Source organism: Echinops telfairi, unplaced genomic scaffold, assembly GCF_000313985.2.
Source record: "Echinops telfairi isolate 266 unplaced genomic scaffold, ASM31398v2 ScPeMD7_7475;HRSCAF=8513, whole genome shotgun sequence".
NCBI lineage: Eukaryota > Metazoa > Chordata > Mammalia > Afrosoricida > Tenrecidae > Echinops > Echinops telfairi.
The window spans coordinates 7,540,060-7,564,948 of record NW_022111379.1 but is presented as its reverse complement, the minus strand read 5'-3'; the positions used below and the strand labels follow the sequence as shown (position 1 = coordinate 7,564,948).

At 48.6% G+C, this 24,889-nt stretch overlaps 1 protein-coding gene across 1 annotated transcript in view; it reads left to right on the top strand.

Annotated features, from left to right (window-relative positions):
* Positions 1–13: 13 nt before the first annotated feature.
* The window catches only part of CELF6 (CUGBP Elav-like family member 6), a 30,276-nt gene continuing 5,400 nt past the window's right edge, over positions 14–24,889 (top strand). Inside the window, exons 1-3 of the mRNA XM_045285663.1 lie at positions 14–257; positions 3,870–3,952; positions 12,885–12,933. Of these exons, the coding sequence (XP_045141598.1) occupies positions 113–257; positions 3,870–3,952; positions 12,885–12,933 (277 nt within the window). The 5' untranslated portion in view covers positions 14–112. The remainder of the gene's footprint in view (positions 258–3,869; positions 3,953–12,884; positions 12,934–24,889) is intronic.

Sequence of the window (24,889 nt, the reverse complement as noted above, 5' to 3'; positions counted from 1 at the left end):
CGCTGCGCCCGGAGGGTCTGTGCCGCCCGCCGGCCCCGGCTCGCGCTTGGGTTTCAGCACCACGGACAGCGGCGTCGGCCTGAGCGGGCTAAACCCGGGTCCCGCCGTCCCTATGAAGGACCACGACGCCATCAAGCTCTTCGTGGGGCAGATCCCGCGGGGCTTGGACGAGCAGGACCTCAAGCCGCTGTTCGAGGAGTTCGGCCGCATCTACGAGCTGACGGTGCTGAAGGACCGGCTCACCGGCCTCCACAAAGGTGCGCGGGGGCAGCCCAGCCCAGCCCAGCCCAGCCCAGCCCCAATCCGATTAGCGTGCAGCCTGGCCCAAACCCCAGCCCCCTCCGCAGCCCCGTCCTAGTCGAACGAAAACGAGTCCAACACCAGTCCATCACCAGCCCCACCTCAGGCCAGCCCTCTCCCAGCTCAAAGAACCCTCAGCCCAGAATTTTCTCTGGTCAACATCTCCTCCAGTCTAGCTGCCAACTCCCTTACCCACCACCTCTCATACCCGACAGCCTGCCTTTCCCTTAGACCTCTCCTTTATCCTTTCCATCAGGTATTCCAAGCCCTGGAATTTGGAAACTTAGTCCACCTTTATCTCCAATACGATCTCAACCTTCCAAACCCTGGACCCAAGCATTCTTGAAACCCCCCCACCCCCAGCCCCGCATCTGGTGCCACTCGACTCAGACCCAAACAATTCCCCATCTTTCTGGGTTGTGTACCCTTCATTCCGGCCTTCCCTGTCCAGCCAAGTTCCAGAGCTTTCTTTTGACCGGAAGCGCAACCTAAAGCCCCATAAACCCAAGTGCGCTCCCCTTCTTCACATGCTAGACCTGGCTAACTCACAAAGTCAATTCCCCTCCCAAGAGACACTCCATTTTAAATGCCACCTCATCTTTAGCAACGGCCCCAAGCCCCCTGCCCCTTCCCAAGTCCACACATGCCTGTTACTCTTCTGATGTCAGCAAAGACCCTGGCTTCAGCTGGGGACTCTCTCCACCTGTGTCCCCTCATCGCAGCCTTCCCTTCAGCTGAACCCACACTTCTTTCACCCCCAAATCTCCTGCTCCGGAGCACTTTCTGGATGGGTCAGGTGGAAGAGACAAGGAGTCTTATTCCTGCCTTTTCCAGAGAGACAGAGGCGCCATGGCCCTGTCCAGCCACACCCCTTTCTTCTTGTAGAGAGAGGAGAGAGGGAGGAGGCTTGTTTACATGCAGAAAAGTCTGTCCAGGCTGGGCTGGAGTAAGAGCCATACTAATGACTGTTATGCGGAAGCGCAGTGTCATACATGGACGAGAGGAAGGGGGATGATTTGAGAAGCATCTTTATTCCCTCTTGCCCCTCACCCACGCTGTAAATTCCTGTTTGGGGGGTAAGGATGTCTATCCATCGTCCAGAATCTTCCCAGGAGAGAAGTGCCGGGCCTTAGGTTATATAGCTAACTGTGTTCTTAAGGACTGTGAGCTGGGCTCAGGCTGCTACTTCTTTTGACTGAGATGTCACATAACGAGTAGGAGCCTCAGGGATAGATACCCATGAAAGGGCTGGGACCAGATGGGTACAGGTGCATCTCTTACCCTTTGGAGATATACGAAAGGGGACATGAGAGGACAAGACCACACCATCCAGGTTTCTCCTAACGCAGCCTGTCTGTCCATCCATCCATAGCACCTTGTTTTCTAGGCTGAGATTTCCATATGGAAGTCTAAACTCGTGTTCTCACTTGGCCCTCAAACACTATTAAGTTTCTAAACTGTTTATCTTCTCTCACTCTTTCCACGTCACTGTCATTCTTCCTGCGTGTTCACATGTCTGTCCCTCAAACCATGCTTCTCTGTCTTCTCATTCCTCTGTCGCTTCACACCTGACACCAGGGAGTGCACTGGGCTCTATTCGTTAGGCAGTAACTTGGCCCATGAGCCTTTCAGACAGACCCTGAGCACTCCCCGCCCCCACCCCCCACCAGCTTTTGATGTCAACTGATAAGGCTTGGTGATTGTTGAAGATGGGTCAGGGATGTAAGCAGAATTAGGTGTTTGGGGTAAAGTTATTGACAAACCAACCCCATCATTCCCCCTGACAAAGATCACCTGTTTCTTACACAATGTTTGGGAAGGGTCTCCCAATAAATAGTTTGCCTTGCCCACCTTCTCCCCTGCATCAGTGATGGCCCAAAGCCAGGGAGATTCAGTTTCCTTTTCACTGCTGAGTATTGAGGAGGCAGCCACTGGGCTTTGAAAGCAATCCAGCCTGGGAGTTATGAGAGTCCACATCCTGCCAGGCCACTGTCACATTCTCTGGGCTCCAGTGTACCCTATGGATATGAGATGCTGGTCCCAGTGGTCTCCAGGTCCCTTTAGGGGACCTTAAGGGGGAGTCATGTAGAAGACACTTTAGAAACACAACCCTCATTCTCGTTCTCGTTCTCGTTTGCTGAGGCATACATGGAAACCCGCATCAAGTTCCTAATGGTTTCCCGCACCCACTTTCCCCTCTTTTAGTCTTTGGCCTTGCTACCTTCAAACGATTCTTTTTAAAAAAAAACTCAAATCTTATCCTGTCACTCTTGAGGGACTGGCTCTCCGTTACTCTTAGGAGGAAGTTCCAAATCCCAACGGAGCCCTACAAGCTCCTATGTCACCTGTCTCCCACATACCTCACTCGTCACTCTGCCTCCAGTCTCCAAGCTCCTGCCACAGTGGCCTGCTATCCACTCCTCCAACACACCAAATCCCTTTTAGATTCAAAGACACACCAAATCCTTTCTTAGTTTGTCAACTTCATTTTAAAAAAGACTTCACATATGCTGTTCTCTCGGCCAGAAATATTTGTTTCCCCCTCTTGATACCTGGCTAACCCTTATTTGTGTTCTACAGGACTCAGTGTCCTCTTTGAGACAATTCTCCCACTTTTGGAACTCAAAAAGTACCCCCATGATAAGTTACATACGTAATCCCCACGAGGTCAGGGGATGGGTCCCTCCTGTTGCCATTCTGTCTCCAAGCCCATGATTTTAAAACCTCTCCATAATAAATATTTGATAAATATGTTCTGAATGAATGAATGCTCAATCCCTTTGCAAAGGAAGGCTACCCAGCCTCAGTGGCTCCTAGCAGGTCTGAAGCTGAACAAGAAGAGGTAGACCTGGCCTTTTGGTTCAGTCCAGACCTGTCTAGTCCCATGTCTGCTGGCCCTTTTAGAGATCTCAGAGTTGGGGCACAATAACCCTCTAAGAGGAGTGGATAGGATTTAGATATCCCTGAAAGCTTCCACCTACAGAAAGCCTTTAAGCCAGCCCCATCTTTCAAGTCTCAAATGAATCCATCCCCCCAGCTTCAAACACAGACGAGAAAGATGTTGGGAAGGAATCGTGGTGTCCTAAGTTTGCACCCCACACCCCCCCAACCATCCTCCTCCTCTTCTGCCTCCTGTCCTTTCCATTCAGTTGGGAAGAGGTTGCTACTGATTCTAGGAGACTTGGTGAGTTTAAATTTTAAAAAGGCAGGGAAGGCCGGTGCTAAAGCTGAAAGCAAATCCGCTTAGTGAGATTTGAGCCAACAGGACGTATGGCTAGAGTGGGGAGGGGAGGGCACAGGGTTGTATGAGCATGTGATTGGGTGTGAGTGCACATGTTCCCCCGGGCAGGAGGCCAGGAGCAAATGAGAGGGAGCAGGAGCTGGAGATCCAGGTCTCCAGGCATAGGAAGTCCCTCCTTTCCGAGAAGATGGGAGCCAGAGAAGCTTCTCAGAAGTAGTGCCCTGGTTTAAATGATTGTGATCTTGAGTTTGTCAACTTAATGGAGCCTCTCCTGGAAGAGCATTTGGGGATTTCAAGAAACCCCCTGAGCCAGCCTCTTCCTCCCCAGGCTGTGCCTTCCTCACCTACTGCGCCCGGGACTCTGCTCTCAAGGCCCAGAGTGCACTGCACGAGCAGAAGACCCTGCCAGGGGTAAGTCCTCCAGGGTTGGGGGTGGGTGGCAACCAGCCCAGGCTGGGGCGCACACGGTGTGCAGCACGTGGGGAATGGGCCACGACCAAGAGCTAGAAGCAGAGTCATCTCCCTCGGAGGGGGTCTTCCCTAGTCTCTCTGTTCTTTGTTATAGTCAGTCTTCTGGCTCAAAGGAAGGCAGTCAGGCCCCCTGGGCTACATGCTTTATCCCATCTTTCAAGAGAGGCCTCAGGGTTAAGAGCAAAGCTAGACCTTGTCCACCTTGGCTAAAATTATGGCTTCCGATGTCATTTGTCAACTGGTGTGAACATGTATGTGACTCCAGGGGATAGAGACTCAACCCACTTTCTCAGGTCCTAGGGTCCTTGGTGGCACTGTCCTTTTAGCCTCTCCCTGTAATGTCTTTGGGGGGCTTTGACTCCCAAAGATCACCTTCCTTTCACACCCCCAATATTGGGCCAAAGTTCAGGGCGACCGGATTCAATGGTTAGCTAGATTTTATGTCGCAGTAGCACCTGACTGGCTATGGCTAACGGCTAATGGCAAGTCACTGGACAAACAGCCAAGCAGGGCCTACTGACTGCAGCAGGAGGAAAGCAGTGACCACCAAGAGCTAACACGCCGCAGTACACCAAGAGCAAGTTACACCAGGACAGCCTCGTTTCTCTTATCCAAGGAACAGAATATCTAGAACAAGAAGACTTTTCAAATGTGAAGAGCAGCCAGAGCCTAGAGGACTACATCACTAGGGTATCAAAGAGTGACCAGGGTGGAGTAGGAGCACAAATGAAACATGGGCAGACCGTGTGAAGGAATTGGAGGTATTTGTCTGGAGAGCACTGGGTGGGGGCAGGTAAGGAGCCCTGATGGTGATGCGGTTTACACTTGGCTGCTGCTCTGAGGCCTGGCACCCCGCAGCTCCAGGAAAGAGAGGCCATGCGTGAAGATTGCTACCCAGAAAACGCTGTAAAGAAGTTCCACTCCGTAACACCTGGGGTTTCCATGAGTCAGATCTGACTCAGTGGCAACAGGTCTTTGGATTTTCATAAGGAGGTGTCCTGACCTAATAATTAAGAATACTGATCTTCAAGTCTTATAGATCTGGGTGTAAATCCGAGCTCTGCCATTGACCGGTTTTATGAACCTGGGCATATGACATTGCGTCTTGAGTTTTAATTGTCTCATCATTAAAGAGTGAGTTAAAATAAATAAACAAACAAATAAATCTTTACATGGGTAATACAAACATCTAGCTCCCTGGGCTAGAGCGAGGGTTGAGGCTTATCTAGTACCTAGCAGTAAGTAAAATCTCAGTACATATTCTTTTTTTTTCTTTTTTTTTTTGAGTGAGTGAGTGAGTGAGAGTGAGTGAGTGAGTGAGTGTCTCAGTACATACTCTTGTTGAAGTGGGGTGACTGCTTTTAGATTCGGAAATGATCTTGGGTTTTCTACAAGTGGCCCCAGAGGGCAGGATCAAGATTAGTGACTATAAGCAACAGGCCTTGACTTTAGTGCAGATAAAGCAGTCAGTCATGTCTCTGAATTGGAGCTGTCTGGCAGTAGGATAAGGAGTCCTGGTGGTGTAGTGGTTAAGCGCCTGGCTCTTTACAGAAGGTCAGTAGTTTAAACCCACCAGCAGCTAGCTCCACAGGAGAAAGATGTGGCAATTTGCTTCTGTAAAGAAGCTTTGGAAACGCCATGGGACAATTTGTCTGTCTTATAGGGTTGCTATGAATCTGAATTGGTGGAATTGACTAGACAGCAATGGGTCTGGTCTAGCAAGTGGGAAGAGCTCTGTGCCAAATAGGACCAACTTGCTGGTTTCACCAACCCTTTGTCCCCAGGCTCGGGACTCAAGTATACCTCCATGTGGACACAGGCCTCACCACCCACCAGTGCTGGGACCTTGAGCAAGTCTCCAACTCTGCACCCATCGATAAAACAACTCACAGGATTGCTGTAGGGATTCAATGAGCAAAGACATGTAAAGCGCTCAGTCAGTTCATGGCAGACAGGAAACACTCATCATGGGCTAGTTGGGTGTAAAAGCAGATAGTAATGGCAACGTTCAGAATGGTGGTAGACGTCACCATTCAGTCAACCTGGGAGCCAATGGCCGCTGATGCTAGAACTGAGGTCAGTGAAACAGGCTATGCCGTTCCAGGTGGGCTCAGTCAAGGGGCGGAAACAGAAGGAATAGGATACTTGTGACAGGGAATTGGGGGTTGGAGTGTCGGGGAAGGCCCGTGAGAGTGGGAGCCAGAATGAACAGAAGCTTTGCAGTAGGCAGGGCTTGAAGAGAAATACCAGCAAAGGAAGGTGGGTGTTATTCTGAAGGCAAATGGTGGGGGGGGGGCACTGAAAAAATTAAGATAAACGTTGGGAAAACAAAACCTCCTTCAACCAGCCCCAAACACGAAACCCCAAACCAAACTCTGCTGTCAAGTCCATTCCAACTCACAGCAACCCTGTGAGTAGACAGAGTAGAACTGAGCTCCACCCCAAGGACTTCAGTACTTCTTTGTGGAAGCAGACCGCCTCATCCTTCTGCCATGGGGTGGTTGATGAGTTCGAACTACCAGCTTTTTGGTGAGTGGTTGAGCACTTTAATCACTGTGCCATTGGAGCTCCTTCAACAAGCCTCAGGGCCCCATGGAAGTGACCTAGACCCATGGTCATGGGAACTCCATGACCACGAGGGCATGTAACACACGAGCTGTGAAGCCCTGGAGTACTGGGAGAAATCGTGGGACAGAAAAGAGACACGTAACTAACATGTGGAATACCGGACAGGTTCCCAGCACTTGTCATGTCTGAAGCCATTTACTCCTCTGTGGTGACGGTGCTGTTCTTGTCATGCCCATTCTACAGATGAAGGAACTGAGTCCTAGGATCGCCTGTGCACTTGTGTCCATGGTCATGTAGCCCCTGTAAAGGGACGGCGTGGGCTATAAGCCCAGGTAGCAGGGCTCTGGGACTCATTCACTTAACTGCCAACCACACTGCTATGTTATGTCCGCCTGGCTGGTGGAAAGTTTTAGGGTCTGGAGGGGCTGATGATGGGATACATGTACCCCTCCACGCTTCTCCATCTGCAGTCTTCCAACACAGCCTGGCTGCCATTAGCCCTGCCAGGACTGGCCTTATTCAGCCTCCCCAGCTTAACAAAGTGAAAATTAATATTTAATCATTCTCCTAAATGAAAATCGATGGCTTTGTTGGCCAGCCCTGGCCAAGTCTGTGCCATCAATCTTTCCCCTAAGCCTGCCAGGGGCAGTGGCAGCTTCAGTCACCTGGTCTCCTGGAAGGAGGAGGGTGCCCAGCGCTCTGCTAGCACTGGGTCCTGGGCACATGTGCCACCTGCTGGAGAAGCGGGGACAAGACTTCAATCTGGACTCCTGCTGGAGTCCGGCAGGAGTGTCAGGAGGGAACCAGAAGAAGCTTCCCTGCCCCATGCGGCTCCCCACTCCCGCCCCAGAGGAGGAAGCCTGGTCCCCTGGGAGTTTCGCTGGAGCCTCCTCTTAGCTCCTCTCGACCTGTACCCTGCCGATTTCTGTCAGCTCCCAAAATGCGTTTTCCTACTCAGGACTTCCAGATAGCTCTCACCTCCTGCAGCCACGTTTTCCTGACTTCCTGTTGGGCTCCAGAATTCACCAGAAGAGAGTGAGGCCCAACTTCAGTCTCACCTTCTGGGATTCAAAAGGTGTCCCCTTATCTGCCCCTCTCTCTGCTCATGACCTCCTTTCCCTTAGACATCCACCATCCCTTCAAACTCTGGGAAAGAGACATCACTGAGTCAGGCCGGGCACCTGCTTTCTGACTTGGGTCCTGCACAGAACAGCTTGGATAGGGAGGACAGATGGGGGCAAAATCCAGCCGTGCTCTGTTGGCTAGCCAGGCACATCACTGCAGGGCTGCGTTAGCCCAGAGGAAGGCACGTGTTTCTCATTTATCCCTGGGGTTCGGAGGATGTGTTTCCAAATTCACAGAAAGGTACTGGATGTGCTAGCAGTTGCCCAGCGAGTGAGTCTGAGCCTTTATCCTTAAGGAACTGGCAACGCAGAAACAGCTCATCAGATCCCTTTGGGGGTTCCATCTGGACAAGTAAAAGAGGCATCAGGAATGGGGAGGGAGGCCTGCATGGAGGAGATTCTATCTGAGCAGAATCTCGATCGAATTCCATCCTGTCCAAGGGTCTAGAAACTGGAAAGGAAGCAGCTCACCTGGTGCCCACTATCTAGCATACTCCCCAGCAGGGGATCTCTAGCAAAGACACCTGGGGCTCCAAAGGGGAGTCAAGGTCACAAATATTGACTGCTAGACTTAGGCTACCTGGACTTTACCTGGAGGCTTGCCAGGGGGAACCATGGTGAATCTTAAGCAGTGAAGAGAGAGGAACCAGTTTAAACAGATCGCTCTGGTCGCAGTGTGGAGGATGGATTGGAGAGGAAGCAATGCTAGAGGGAGGATGATCCTTTTAGATACTGGCGCTTGAGTACGGGTACGGGTGTTGTAGGCCTAGTGTTCATGGTAGGTCAGGAGTGAGGAGGAAGAAGAGATGAAACTTGCGAGCTAGTTAGAATAGCTGTATAAATTCTAGAGCCAAGAAGACCAGGTTGAATCAGAACAGTGGAGGTATAAGGCTGAAATGGAGAAAATTTGCTTTTTCTCTGCCCACCTTGTCCCCACAACCCATGACACTTCTCTCAAACACATCGACAGTCCTTTCTCTGGTAACTGTCTTGTCAGCGCTCTTCCCATGGGAGAACTGGTGCTGGGGCGTGCGTGCTTACTGGAGCTCTTACTGGCATCAGGAAGAAGGAATTTAAAGACAGCAGTGCTGGGCCCCAGCAGACAGTGCTGATGGAGGAACTTTATAAAAGTTAAGCAGAGAGGTGAGGAGGTGGTTTCTCACTGAGACAGAAGAGCCAAGACCTTCTGGATGCCTGAGCCACCTCTGGCCTCCCCCTCCTGCTCCCTCCACCTTGTGTTGATTGGATCAGACTCTGCTCTCTGCTCTCTGCCATCCCCTTCCAGGCTGGGTCCTAAAGTAGATGTGGCCCTGGACTCTACCCAGGGTATGAGTGGGTGCTCAGCCTAGGGCAAGCGCTCACCTGAGGTCCATTCCACAAGTTCTCAGCCAAGGAGACAATGCCCTCTTTTCCTCAAAGGAGAACTCTTATTAGCTGACCTCATTCCTACTTCCCTCCCCCACCCACCATCCCCACCCCGGCCATGGCAGGCACAAGGCAGGGTAGGGTTGCCTAGGTCACTCAAGTGGGCATTTCTTCTCCAACGAGCCATGCAGAACATATGAAATCCCAGGTGCCCTCCATGATCACTGACCAGTGGGGACTGAAGGCCAGAGCCCTGGAAGTACCACCCTTCTCTAATCTGTCCTCATCCTTGTGGGCTGCCTAGGCACTTCCAAGGTCCCCTCTGCCTCAAATCTGGAGCCATAAACCTGGGAGTCAACCAACATTCCCTCCTCTTCCTCAGTCTCTACATCCTAAAGAGCTGTAGTCTAGCTAATTCTTCCCAAACATCTCCCAGTCTGTCATTTTCTTCTCCCCTAATTCACATCACCTTCACCCCATAACTCTACCCCTGCCTCTAATCCTTCCAATGCCTTCTCTGCACAAAGGCAGCTCAATGGGATCCTTTGTAAAACAAAATTGACTAGGTCACCCCACTGCTTAAAACCACCCTGGGTCCCTGTTTCCTTTGAAGTACAACCCAGTTGAAAATCTTGGTTTTAGTAGTTTTCACAGTCTGGCCTTGATCTGGCTTGCACCTACCATTCAGTTTCCTATCCTTCCATTAAAAAAAAAAAAAGGTGTTAGATCTGGTGCATTTACTAAGATCTAGGTATTGTCATTTCCACCATAACCCTGCAAGGTTAGAATCAGGATTTCCCTCTGCACTCATGGGGACACGTGCCAAGACTTAGAGACTGCTGAGAACGTGACAGTGATGGAGCCAAGCTTGAACTCGACATCTAGCTGACGCAGGAGCAATTTGCTCTCCTTGGCTATCTCGACACCAGATACACATGAGAACTGTTTTTGCCGCCAGGAATATCTACTTCTCTCACCACCTCTACGTGGCCAAAGTCCGGCAAGGTTCAGGTTAAATACTGTTCCCTCCGTGAAACTTTTTCTGATCCAGCCTCTGAGGCTGGAGGTAGCCTCCCCCACAGCCTCCTAAATCCCTGCCCCTCGGTGCCTCATGCTGTGTGCTGGCATTCTTCAGGACCGAGGACAGCAGAGCAATGGGGAAAAGCAGGGGCTTGGGCTTTAAACGAAGTGGAGGCAAATCTCAGCTCAACCACTTCCCCAAGTGATCTTGGATGAGTGATTTCACCTCCCAGAGCCGTAGCTTTCTCATCTACAATGTGGGGGCAATAATATTACCTTGCGGCATGATTAGAAAGGTGTAGGATCAATGTACGCAAAGTGCCCCAGGAAGAGCCTGGCACATCGGGAATTCTCATGGAATAATAGCATCATCTGTGAGCCCTTGAGACCCGGATTCCAGCTGTCATTGGTGTGCTCCCAAGGACCCAGCCTGAGGCTCTTCACAGAGGTCCGGACACACTGGCACAAGTGTGCCTGAGTGCTGGAAGGCCTTGGCTCCCAGCCTCTGTGGCCTGCACCGTGTCAGCTCCAGGTGGGATGTATCCATTCCACCCAATGCCTGCTCTTCCCTAGGGGTGGTGGAGTGGGTGCAGGGGGGAAAGGGTGTCACCCAGAACACTGGTGCACTCCATCTCCCAGGAAACCAGCTGGGGAGGCAGCTGCCATGGAAACCGGCACATGTGCCTGTCACTTTAGGCTCCAGAGAGAAATTCTCAGGATCTATTAAAGAACTAATAAAATAATGATGGTCTTGCTCACCCTCACTGCCCCCTGCCCAGGCTCTGCCTCTCTCCTTCTAGCCCACCAGGCTCCCCACAGCCCGGCTTTCCGGCCCTTTATCTCCTCAATCCCTGTCTCCACCCCTATTTCTCTCTCCCCTCGCCTCTTCCGGGGTCTGTCTTCCTTGCTTTCTCTCTTTCTCGACATTTCTCTCTTCTTGTGCCTCTTCATCTCTCACGGTGTCTCTGCTCTCCATGCCCGTCTCTTGGTCTCTCCTCCACAATCACAGGTGCCCATACCCAGGGTTGGGTCCCACCCTCCTGGTCCCTGGTCCACGCCAGTTCAGATCTGTCCAGCTCGCCCTGATCTGTCTGGATTGATCTGTCATCCCCTCCAGACTGCAACCTGTGTCTTGTCAGTGTCTGGGCCCCCACCCACAGCCTGGCACACTGCAAGCGCCCCACCACTAGCGGGTGGGTGTGTCAGAGCGTGTAAGAACCTGTGTCCCGCTTGGATGGGGGAGGGGGAGGGGACTGCACTAGTTCAGATTTGGCATGTTTTCCTTTTTATATTTAAAAAAATATATTTTTTAGTCAGTCTTCTCCACCCCTCCCAACCTTCAAATTTGATCCAAAGGAAATTGCTCAACTGTGACTGCCAGGGCGTTACCATAGTTACCGGGTAGCACTTGTGGCTATGGTAACAGGAAGCTGCCTGTTGTCTCGGCAACCAGCACATTGGTAAGGGATGGAGTGGGCCCTGATTGGTGCAGAAGCAGTGCATTTCCTGAAGGGAGGGGGTCAGATCATCACCTTCTCAGGCCAGATGGGCATCAGTACCCCTTCCTCCCTGAACGGGAAACCTGCTGTTCTTCCCTCCCGGCACTCGGCTCTCTGCCCCCCAACAATAATACCTCACATCCCACGCACCCAGCTCTTGGCAGTGTACAAAGACCTTTTGCCTCCCCATTACCTCATGTGATCCCCACAACACCCATGAGAGGAAGGTGAGATGGGGATTCAATCATTCATTCACCCAGGGTGGTTGGGGGATGGGAGTGTGGGGGTGTATATGGAAATCACCTAGGAGCTTTTTCCCCCCCAAATTATACAAAACCCCACCTTGAAAGTCTGATATGGTTCCCAGGTGGTTCTGATCCACCCCTCCCAGGGAATCTGAATTAGAAGGTGGTAGTGGTTGTGGGGAAGGGCTGGAGGGGGTTGTTCAGGCTAGATGGAGAGACTGGGAGGAGCAGGTCTGGGTGAAAAGATGAGCTCTGTTTTGGATGTGTTGCGTGGAAGGTGGGACTTTCTAGTCAAAATGTCCAGCAAACAGCTGGGCACACGAGTCTAAATCTCAGGAGAGAGGCTTGGGCTGCAGGCATGGAGCTCTGAGTCACAACTGCGCGGATCGGAAGGGAGACCCTCCGTGGGTGTGGATGCGTCTCTTCAGGAAGAATGAGACACATGAGGGCCGAGGATGGAGAACTCCAGCATCCCCGCGGCTGAGAAGCCCAGGGAGGGGACTACATAGGTGAAGCTGGAATCTCTGGTGACATGGACACTCAGGGACTGTTTTCTCCATTTGATAAGCTGAGTCAGAGAGCAGATGGCTTACTCGAAGCCTTACAACCATTAGATGGCACAGTGTGGGCTAGATAGTACGAGATCTGATTCCGAACTTGTTTCGTTCGATTGACCTGGAGGGTTACAGTCTCAGCTTGTGTCACAAAACCCAAGCCTGCTGTGTCAATTGCACCCTCCCACCCCATCCATCTCATGCAGAGACAGAGGGATAGTGCCTAAGAATCGAAGACAGAAAAATCTCTTTAGCCCCTGCCCAACCCCGTGCTCGCCACTGGACTGCCAACACCACTTCCTTCGGATTTCAGCACCTTCCAAAATTCTTGGGATTAAGGAAGAAATCTTGGAGGGGGAAAAAAATCTAGTGCAGGTGGGGTGGAGGGCAGAGCTCAGTGGATTCAGGGTGCAGACCGTGAGTCTAGGGGTGGAAAAGTTGGGGTCCTAGAACCAGACATTGGTGCTGACTGGATGTGTTGGTCTGGTGTCTTTCAGATGAATCGTCCGATCCAAGTGAAACCAGCTACCAGTGAGGGCCGAGGAGGTAACTCCCCTGTCTAATGACCCTTAAGGTGTCACCCTGTAGGGGGATGGTGGACGGGGGATGGCGACTAGTGTCAATCCCATGACTCTAGTCCTATTACTGGAGTCTCCTTGGGTCAGGGAACAAGGGGAACCCCGAGCCGAGCAGCACCAGAGACCGCTCAGCCATTCTAAGTCTGAGTAGAGACCTCAATGGGGACTCTAGGCCCAGACCCCAGACCCAGAAGAGGCAGGAAGACCCCAGACCCAGACTTCAGTCGGTGATGGGATTAGAAAGGGGGCCTCTCACCACCTCACTCCTGAAGAGGTCGTTCCTGCTTTGCAACGTTGAACTTTCAGACTCGTTTAAAGACTTAGGTGGTTGTTCCCCCTTTTCCAAGTTCTTCTGATTTCTGAGAACCCAAGCCATCTTGGGCTGAAGCCACACAGTCCGTCGTCGTAATTGCCTCTTTACTCGTGGTAAAAAGTGATGCTGGTAAGATGAATTTTATGGGCCTTGCTAAGGGACATGATTACACTGAGGACCATGGAAAGCCTTAAAAGCAGTGGTTCTCAACCTGTGGGTCACACCCCCTTTGGCGTCAAGTGACCCCTTTCACAAGGGTCGCCCAATTCATAACAGTAGTAGAATTACAGTTATGAAGTAGCAATGAAAATAATTTTATGGTTCGGGGGGGGGGTCCGTCACCACAACATGAGGAACTGTATTAAAGGGTAGTGGCATTAGGAAGGTTGAGAACCACTGCTTTAAAAGGTTGTGCTGTACGTGGTGGAGAAAACCCAAGAAACTTAAGACTGGGAGGAAAGGTGAGCCTATGCCTTTTGAGAACCAGCTGGGTTTGGACCACGTCTGTCATCTTCCATCAAGGAAAGGGCATGGTGGTTTCTGGGGTCAGTTCTTGGTGTAGTTCTCTCTCTTGGGTTGTATTTCCGCCTATAGGACTCCCCAATGTCTTCAGAGTCTTGCCCTAGAACCTCTGACTTGCCCAAGAACAACCCTGGCTTTGTTAGACAAAAGAAGTTGCCTTCTATCTGGGAAAGAAGCGCGCCTGATTGGCCTAGACCTCTACTGCCTCCTAATAGAATTATGTACAGCCGCTCAGAGATCATACTCAGTCTCCACGCCCACGGGGGCTCTGGTAGCTCTGTGGTTCCCTTGTGAGATCATCCCTTAAGAAGTCCCTCCTTCTTTTCCTCTTTTCCATTCTCTAACCCTGAGTTTGTGATGGCCAAAATGCTATCACCCACACTTTGTCCTGGAGAGCTCTTCCCTCAATGCACATACAAATTATAAATGCAGATGTGTGTGCACTTACACACACACACACCTTCCTTCCCTTCTTATTCTTTCAGGCAGATGTTTTTAGAAGTTCTAGTTACACCTGAAACTTGTGCTTGGTGTGTCCCCAGAATTTCTGCTTCTTGGGAAACTCTGTTGGGCGTCAAGGTCCATTGCTTCCCATCGTCTAAGCCCCGACCACAAGCACCAGACAGTCAGTCCCGTGATTGAGAGGCCAGTGGAGACTACTTGAGTGAGCTGAGACGCAGGTGGATTGGACTGTCGTTTATTGAACCATCCAACCACAATTCTCTGAGGAACTTCCTTCAGATGAGATGTGAACAATGATGCTGGCCCAGCAAACTGTCCCTGTGGGTCTCCCCAGCTAGGAGAGAACACTGACCCATAAACGAGGCGTTACAATTCTGTGTGGTCAGGGCTTCGCCAAGGACTGTCCAAGGGAGGGGAGTCGGTTGTGGGGGCAAAGCCAAGGAGCAACACACTTAATCTGGGCGACCAGAGTGTGCTCCTGAAGGGCATCCTTCAGCTGAGCTCCCAAAGATGAATAAGACATCAGACAGAGAGGAGGAAAGAGGGAGCATGTGCTTGAGGAAGAAGGAGTAACGTGTACAGAGAGGCCCCCAGTGGGCTACACACTGAGTCTGGCTCACAAATGAAGTCTACTCTGCTGGACACGCCTGCTGTAAGGAGCCAGGCACCGCTTGTCTGTGGGAGGGCAGCTACACTAGGGAGCAGCGTAGCAGTCTGCCCCTCAGAGGCCTCTACCCAGATTGCTTCCGCTTGGCCTGCCCCTCTGTCTGCTCATCGGGCCCCACTCCGATGCCTCAGCCTGAGTTTCATCATTTCCCTCCCCTTCTTTGTACAAGTTTCGTAGCTCTCACCGCATCGACTAACTCTGAACACTGGGCCTCCCACCTGTGCATCTGTTCAGATCCAGAGCAGTTTCAGAGAGCAGGAGAAGCAATTCAGCTAGTTGAGAAGATGCCTGCTTGTCACGATCATTCAGCATCCCAATTGTTATGGGCTACATAGGTAATCCGTAAGAAGTGATAGCTCTCTGGGCATCTGCATCTGCCAGATGCACCTAGCAATAAGGCCCAAATCTAGTAGATTTGGATGACCAGCTCTCACCAGGCCTCCCCCTGCTCCCACTCAAAGAGCCGTCACGTGCTCCCTGCCACATATGGGGGAGAGAGGAGGCACATGGACCAGGTCTCACAGAACAGCTGAATCTCCATACTTTATATAAGTATTTTATTGCTTTCTCATTTATGTTTGGTAACCTTGTTTCTAGTCAGACTATGTTTCCTTTCTTCGGTGCTGTCCTATATACCTTCCAAAGTGAGTTCACTTCTCTATTGAATTTGCCACAATGGGATGTTTTAGACCCGACCCACTGAAGCGCTACTGAATCTCGTCTGTGCGATGGAACATTCGCCCCAGGGTGGGATAGCTTGTCCTGTCCGAGCCTTATTTCTGTGATCGCAAACAGTCTATAACCTCTCAGAGTCCATTGCTCCAGCCAATCCTGAGACATTTAAGCCAATGAGCCCGCATTTTAAAAATGATTCCTGAAATTGAATCTCTTGCTTTATAGTTGATTAAAAATGATTTCTCTAGTTGATAAGGATAGTGATATTGAGACAAAGATAACCTAAGCCTCCTTCCAGAACTCGCCCACGTTTTTTTCTGGACAAGATCATTTGATTTTTAACTTGGCTTTCCATGATGTGGCGATCACAAACACAAGAGCCACAGGACCCCAGCGAGGTCTCACCCTAGGTGGGTAAGACGATCGTGATTTAATTTTTTAAGACTTGCGTGTTTAGTGTATTAAATGTGGGCAACTCATTCACTTTTTAAAAGTAGATCAGCACTGAGCCTAACAAGTTTGCTTCTTTGGCCTGAGGTCTACCATGCCCCATCCCAACCCCATCTGTCAGGAAGCAGTATTTCCTAGTACACACATGAGCTTCTTGGTAAACATCATTACACAACCTTCTGTCTCTTGGATTTCAATGCCAGTGCAACTCAGTGGTTTTCTTGTTCTTAATCAGCAGGCGTGGGATATGTGTCCTGTTGAAGTAAGCTACATGTTATGTGTACTGTGTGTGTGGTCTTACTTGTAGACCGTATTAGTAATGCTTGTGCCTTTGATGTCTGCATACTAGTTGCAGTACAATAGGCTCTGTCTGAAGAAAGGTGCTAGCACCCTCTTTCTTGGTTGCTTGTTTGTATGCTATTCACATCCCTCAGCTATGGTCAGAGGGGATTCACCAGAGGCTTAATCCATGCGCAGATGCTGCAAATGGAGTTTGGGCTTCCACTGTCATCCCTAGCCTTCTGCAAACCAGGTGTTCACAATTTAAGCTCGGTACCCTTCCTTTAAACCTTCCCTCAATCTTGGTGGCACTTCTTTCAAACCACCCCAGGCAATTTGCACACCACTTCAGAGGATGGGCTACTCCAGACTTGTATTTTGCATCTTGTGACAGGTACACCTGGAGCGGCATACTGCTAAAGGAAAAGACATCTGCTTTTCCAAAAGAAAATGATCTCCTAACACACTAAAGGCACTCACTTCTACAGTAAGCATACACAGTATCAAGAAGAATTTTTGATTGAATCATTAAATTGTACGATATGTGAATGATATGCCAATGAAACTGTTGGAAAAAAATTAATAAATAAAGTTATCTTAAAATAAAAAGAAGCAGAATTTTCCCTTCAGTCCTGGGTCATCCCTGAATGTGAAAATTAATTTTTTTTTGGAAAAAAATTCAGAGTTCCTGTATTTCAAAATAGTAACTTGAAATGCAGGGATTTTACCCTAAAGTTTCACAGCCCATTTACTTTAAGTCAGAGGAAGAAAGAGAAGATTTACTTAGAAGGCAGACCATCCAGGAGACCAGAGCAGTGCAAACCAGAACTGTCTTTGTGGTATCCTGTTTGAAACCAGAACACACAGAGAAGATCTACCTTTGGCTTGGAGGTTTACACTGGGGGAGTCCTGCAGATATTTGACATGAACTCAGCTTTCAGGGTCACCACGGGAAACAACTGTTGACCATGAGCAAGCAAACAAAACAAGTTTTTTTAAGTCCTAGGCCAGTCTCAGGATGTCTTTCTTGACTAACTAGACAGCAGGGCCTCGCTTTTAATCACTCACAGTCAGGCAAATAAAAGAAGACTCTCAAATGATCTGACTCTTTTAGGTGCCATCCACCTGCAACCTCGCTGCTTTGGAGCAATGCAGCGATCAATAAAAATTCCATAGAGACTGTATTAAGTAAAGTACCTTAATTCCATAGAGACTGCATTAAGTACCTTAGCCTAACCGCATTTTGTAAAGGTTTTTTTTGCCCTAACTACATTAAATAAGTTGGGTTACAAAAATGTTAATCTCAAATTTTATTAAGTCAGAGGTAAGGGGGTCCCCATAGCCCTCAAACAATGGTAACTAAATGAGTCTGTTTTATTTGCTGTTTGGCATGAGAATTGTGGTTGATTTTTCCTAACTTACCCTAGGTCTACTTGGGAAATATTAACAATAAGTTGTTGTGGAAGTACCACGCTTATAGGGAAAGGATTTTTTTAATCTTAACGCAAAAGTCTTCAAAAGTATTGCATGCCTTCTGCATATTCTTCCCTCCTTTTCAAATTTTATAGCAGAGAATCAATAAATTTATAAATCATGACAGTAATTGCTTTGCTTGTTCCGTTCTCTCACGTTGATGTATTTTTTATCCAGTTATTATCTGTGTATTCAAGATGTCTAAGATACAGAAAGAGGTTAAGTAATCAATCCCTACACTCTTCACTTTCTTTTTTTTTTTAGCTTTGCATTTTCAAACATTCTCTGAGGATTTGAAAATACACTTTGAGACATCTTTGCTTTTAATTTAGGAATTTGGCTCATCTCAAAAGCAAGCCAATAGCCTGTTAGCACATTGATCCTCCTCTCTGAAGTCTGTGTTTGGTATGACAAGTCCCCCTCCCCTTGAATTCTCAAGGGTTTAGTGAACTATCAGGCTGGGGGTTAAGCGATAAATATATTGCTATCTAATTAAGCCAGCGGTTTTTTCCAAATTCTTGCTAGAATCTCACAGGGGATTGAAGCTCCCACTTGAGTCAGTGTTCAATCAATCTCTAGATTGAAATTAAAATTTTAAATGGGAAATTTCTGACCCTGGGACATGTTCTCTGACCTACATCAGATGTGGATTTTAGTAACAACTGTTCCACCAGTCAGTTAACACTAATATCTGTCTGTCTTCGATATCTGTGCTTATTTAATTCTAAAAAGTACTTTTCTAACGAAGTCTAGGCTGATGGGGAGGTTTCACAAATACTGCTTGCGACTGTCCTCAGGTTAACTCTTTACTTTCTGAAAGGCCTCCTGCCTCCAAAGGTAAAGAGAGATGCTTTCCTCAGAGCAGGAGAGAGGTGGGCTCAGAGCAGAATACTAAAGGACAACCAAATGTCCCCAGCTGTGGCTTATCCTCTGCAAGCTCCAGGTGACGTGATGCCACCCTTTAAGTTCAAGTGCAGAGCCAGTCTGAAGAAAATGTTCCTCTGGAGACCGACATTGTGCTCTTGGAAGGGAATCTGGGAGGTTCTCCTGGATCAGAATGAGCTTCTGCTCGACAGCCCATTTAAAGTATTTTTCTTGCAACTCTTTACAAAAACCCTTCTTGCTGTTCATCCGATCGGGCTCGTAGACTCTGCTTTGCCCTGGATCCTTTCTTCACTTGCTTCTGTGGTCTGTCTTGGCGCCTCATACTCCACTCGTGATCACAGATACCAGTGGAGAGATGCTTTGCTACAAAGACTGTCACCAGAAGGTCTTCCTGGGTTGGTATTGGGGCTGAAAGGTGGTCCAGTATTTTTAAGATGTTTTTCGGCTAGGACTTCCAAGACCAAGACCTTGTCCCTTCAAGATGAATCGATGGCTACTGATGATCTGAATGGAAAGGTTGGAAACAGAGAAGGATCACCATTAGAAAAAATAGGGTTTAGTGATATCAACACCATCAGAGGTCAGATGATAGAAGGTTGAAGACCAAAGCCTTAAGCACTGAAATACCTTTTTTCAACAAGATAAACATTGACTATATATATGGATCTCACTGAATGGAACACACAGAAATAAAAACTCCATTTGTGCAAAGTGGTGATAAAGAAGCTCAGAATCATCTGTCACAACAAGGCCAGGGGACAACTGTGGAACAGACTATCAATTACTTATATGCAAATCCAGGCTGAAACATAAGAACATGAAACAAGTCCCCGAGAGTGAATATAGGACCTTGATACCCTGTGGGTACAGAAATGAACTCGCCCCTGGCTCATGTTTCTGCCAAACAATAGACTTACCTACGAACAGTAACACTAGGGAGATCAAAAGGCAACATTTGCTCAAGCACAGAGTTCGGAAGACAGGAAATAGGGAGGAATTGGGAAAAGTGGGAGGAAGCAGGTAAGTGGTATTACACTGTGAAACTGCAATCAATGAGATAAAACAAAATGTGTACGAACTGTTGAATGGAAAATTGATTTGCTCTTCTCCCAATTCATAATAACAAGCTAAAAAGAAAAAAAAAAGACAGGAAATACAACCTACCTGAATGTAGAGACCAACTCAAGAATAGATTTGATGCATTGGACACTAATGACCACAGCTGACATCAAGGGCATCAGACATGAAGAAAACAAATGGTCATTTAAAAAATACGAAAGAAAGGGACTCATGCGGCTGTCAGAAAAGACAAGAAACTTGCTTTTGAACATAGAGTAGCTCAGTAAATGTAAGAAACGATGACGCTAAAGAGCTGAAATGGAACATTTCAAAGGTTGGCTCAAGAAGACAAAGTATTGAAATGTGTAAAGACATGGAGTTAGACGACCAAAAGGGAAGAACAGGCCCCGCCTTTCTCAAGCTGAAAGACCTGGAGAACCTGTAAGAGCCCCTGATAAACTGATGAATAAATAAAGACCTGGAGAAAAATATTCAAGCCTCAAGTTGTAATACTGAAGGATTTCATGGGCAAAAGATGAATCTGAGTGGTATAGTTGGTTACATGTTGGGCTACTGACTGCAAGATCAGCATTTCATAAACACCAGTCTCTGCTCCTTGGGAGAGAGGTGACGCTTTCGGCTCCTGTAAAATGTGGCTTTCAGCCACAGAAACCCCCAGGGGCGATTCTCTTCTCCTCCTCTCGTCTAGGGCTGCTGGCAGTCAGAACTGACTCGATGGGTTTTCAGTTTGAGTTTGGTTTTAGGAGCAAACTATGGAATGAGACAGAAAGCACCAAAAGAAGAGGGAGGGACTATAAAGAATCACCGTGGCAATAATAATTGGTTGACATTGAGCCATGTCGGGTAGCATATGATTAAGAGCCTAACGCACTGAAGGAAGTAGTCCAAGACACATTGAAGGCATTGTCCAAAAGCAAGTCCTCAGAAATTGACAAACTACTAACTGGCCTGTTTCATCCAAGGGATGCAGCGCCGGAGGTGCTGATTTCTCTATGTCAAGACATTTGGGGGAAAGCTGCCGAGGGCATTGATTGGAAGAGATCCATAGTCATGTCCACTCCACAGCAAGGTGATACAAAGAATGGGCCAGTTATAGAACAAGATCATTTACACAAATAAAACTTAGCTGAAAAGAATTCAAAAACCGGTTGCAGCACGACATGAGTGAGGAAATGACAAAAGACAGGAAACAAGGACTATCAGGGGACAAGGGATGCATGGAGGAGGGATCTTGCCTGAAAGCAAAGACTGCCAGAAAGATGTTTACTTGTGTTTTACTGTCTGTGCAAAGGCATTCAACTGTGTGGATCACAACAAATTCTCGTTAGCATTTTGAAAAATTAGAATCCCATCACATTTCATTGTACTCATGAAAAATCTGTACATCGATTAAGAGGCAGTTATTTGACCAGAACAAGAAAATACTGCATAATTTAAAATTTGGAAAGGTTTGCGTCACAGTCAGGGTTTGTATTTTTTTAACCATACGTATTCATTTTTTATGCTGAGCAGATAATGCTAAGCAGAAAAGTTGGAGTATAAGACGAAGGATGTGGCATTAAGATCGGAGGAAGGTTTATTAACAATCAGTAATGTGCAGAAACACAACCCTGCTTGTAGAAAGCTAAGCACTTACTGATGAAAATCCAAGACCACAGCCTTCGATGTGGATTCTACATCAAGGGACAGAAAACAAAAGTCTTCACAACTGGACCAATCCGCAGCCCCTTGATAAATGGATAAAATATTGAAGTTGTTAAAGATTCACAATCATCGCCCATGGAAGCAGCAGTCAAGAAATCAAGCGATGGATTGCATTGGGAAAATCGATGGCAAAAGATCTTTGTAACGTGTTAAAAAGCAAAGATGTCGATTGGAGGACTCAGGTGCAACTGGTCCAAACCATGGTCTTTACAATGAATGAATAGTGAAGACCAAAGAAGAATGGCTGCCTTTGAATTATGGTGTTGGTGAACAATATTAAATATGGCATGGACTGCCAGAAGGATAGTCACATAGATCCTGGAAGCAGTATAGTTAGAATGTTCTTCAGGAGCAAGGATAGTGAGACTTCATCTCACATATTTTGGACATGTCATCATGTCCTTTGAGAAGAACATAATGCTTGCTTCAATCGAAGGTTACCGAAAAAGGAAGAAGCCCCTCAAAAGGATGGGTTAACACCGTGGCTGGAACCATGGGCACAGCAAGGCATGGGACGATGGATGGCACAGGAACAGGTGATGAACAGGTTCTATCATACATGGGGTTGCCATGAGTCACACCTGACTCAATGGTATTTCGCAAAGCTAACTCCGAGTCCAATCTGCACTATTCCTTGACCAGGTATGTTCTTTCCTAGGTCTGCCATCCCAAAACCCTCCACAGTGAACGGGTTGAAAGAACAAATATGCGTTATCTCTGTTCTGGAGGCTGGAAGTCCAAGATCAGAATGTTGGCTGTGCTGATTCATGATGAGATTTTGAGGACAAGTCTGTTCCTTTCCTCTCTCCTAGTTCTGGATTGTTCTAGGTCTTCCTTGGTTGGCAGCTACTGGGCCACATGACATTCTCCTTTTGTGTATCTTCTCTAAGAACACCAGTCATGTTGCATTGACCTAACCTACTATAGCATTATCTCAAGTTAAGCTGCATGATGACATTTTTGAAGATCTTATTTCCAAACAGGGTTCCCTTCACTGGAACAGGGGTTAGACCCTACATGTACCTTTTCTTGTTGCTGCTGGTAGAGGGAGAGGCACAGTTCAGTCGGTAACACCAGATTTCATAAGAAACCCACTCTGCCCTTTTTAAGTCACTAGAGGTCCATGATCATTGTGAGATAGCACACCCTCCTGAGAAAGGCCATAAAATCTCTGTCAAGTGCAAAGAGAACATGTGGGTGCTTGTGAAACAGGCAGCAAGTGGCCCATCCCACAGTGGAGACGCATTTCCATGTCTAATTCTGTGCCCCCCACCCCCAGTAGTCCAGACCCCACAGGCTCAGTGCCCTGGCATGAAAAGGGCAATCCGTAGTCCAGTTTGAAACCCCTCCCTGGAAAGGGACAACCAGAGTAGTTTATGGACTGTGACACAGGCTCCAAGTGATCACCATCAGCAGATAAGAGAGCCACAAGAGGTAGAACAGATGAAGGTTTAGATTAACACCGTCCAACAAGCCTCTTTCCTGTACTGGGGATTGCATCTCAGCTTGTGACGTCTCTCCTTCCACCTGGATGCTGGTCCGTGCTCTTACCCGAGGTGCTGTCATCCTTGTTCAAACCCTACCCAGTGATAGAGCTGCACCATAAATTAGGGCACCACGAAGCCTCTTGGAAGCATCAAGACTCTGGAGGCCCTAGAAGGTCCTCTAGCCTCTCCCGAGCCTCTCTGAAGACATGCGGCGTTACATAGCTGAGAAGCATGCCACGGTCGTCGGGTTTGATTTCTTGAGCATGATAGAGGCATATCCTTCCTTCTGGGTCAAGGTAAAGTCACCAACATCAGAGTTAGCAAGAGATTCGTGAAAGACTCTTCTTGTCCTCTCGGGCTCTTAAATGAAATAATGTCATCTTTCTTCCACCATCTGAGACTCTATTCCCTCTCCATCTTCTAGGTCAGTGGTTTTCAAGGGGCCTTCCTTAGAGTCCCCTCATGGGGAAGGGTGATATTGAGAGAGGACCAGGCATCTTCTCCATTTCCTTTCTGGCTTTGGTCAGAGCAGTCCAGCTTTTTTCTTACATTTTGGACTTTAGCCTAATTTTTTTTGTTAAAACAAAGGCTTCCACACACACACCCAGAAAAGCAGCACACCCACTGAATTAAACTGTCACCACAGAAGGTCTGCAGCTCTTCCAACATGCCAGCCACAAGCACATTATCCCTCCCTTCTGTCTCAGTAGTCTCTGGAGGACCCCGCCGGCCTGTTGCATATGAACTGCAGGCAGGCAGGTTGGCAGGCAGGCAGGCAGGCAGAGACACTTCAGGATGCTCAGGGCAGTCTAGGCTGCCCTCCACACCCTCTAGGTGAAATGTGGACAGACACATAGCCTGGTTGGAGATTCTCTCCACTGCTACGTTGTACCAGTATGCTCTTCCTTTTCCCTGCCCCCTAGTCTTAAGTTTATTACCCTCACCAGCCAAGGATCCCCACACTGCCTCATCAAGCTTAAAGGGCTAAAGGAGTTGGCAATGTGCTTTCTTAGATCTGAAAGAGAAGCCTTGGGCAGATTGCCACCCATCCCTTGTCACCCAGTGTGCATCCCCATCCCAAATTCAGAGACTCACCTCGGAGTTTAGGTTTAACAGCATGCTCTGTGGGTTGGGCCTTCTGCCCCGGTTTCCTGGATTATACTCCGGAGTTCTGGTGTTGGTAGATGGAGAGCTAAACCTGGTTTCTGACACTCCCCTCACCCCCCCACCCCCCCCCCCCCCCCCCCCCCCCCCCCCCCCCCCCCCCCCCCCACACACACACACACACACACGCAACTCTCCTCATTCCCCCAGGCACCACAGTCCCCTTTTTACCTAGCATGTCTGTTGCTCCCCTGGGACATTGGGGCATGGGGAGGGACCAGACTTGCTCTCAAGTATCCATCCAGATCCGCAGGCTAGCTCTTCCACAGTGTGGCCTCTTGGGAGGGACCATGGAGTGAGAATGGGTGAAGCCAGGAGGAGGTACCAGGACGAGTGAAGGAATGAGGTGCTGTAGATGGAAGTTAAGGAAAGGCGTCCGGTGTGCTGGGGGAAATGCTAATGTGAGAGCCTCAGGAACGGAGGCTTCTTTGGGCCTTAGGGAGGAATGTCCAGGTTGCCTTTAGTGCTATGGGTGGAAATTCATGATTCCAGTGTTCAGTGTCTGGGCTTGAGGCAGTGGGACCAGAGGACTATTCCAGTCTCAGAAACACACAGGACAGTTCTACCTTGTCCTATAGAGTCGCTATGACTCGGAATCAACTCGACGGCATTGTTTGGTTTTGCTTGGAGAGAGGGTGCTGTTTTTCAAATGCCAACCCTCCTTAATTTGGGCAGAAAGGGGGATTAATTCTAGAGGTCCCTAAAGGTGACCTCCTCTTCCCCCTACACACACACACACACACACACACACACACACACACAC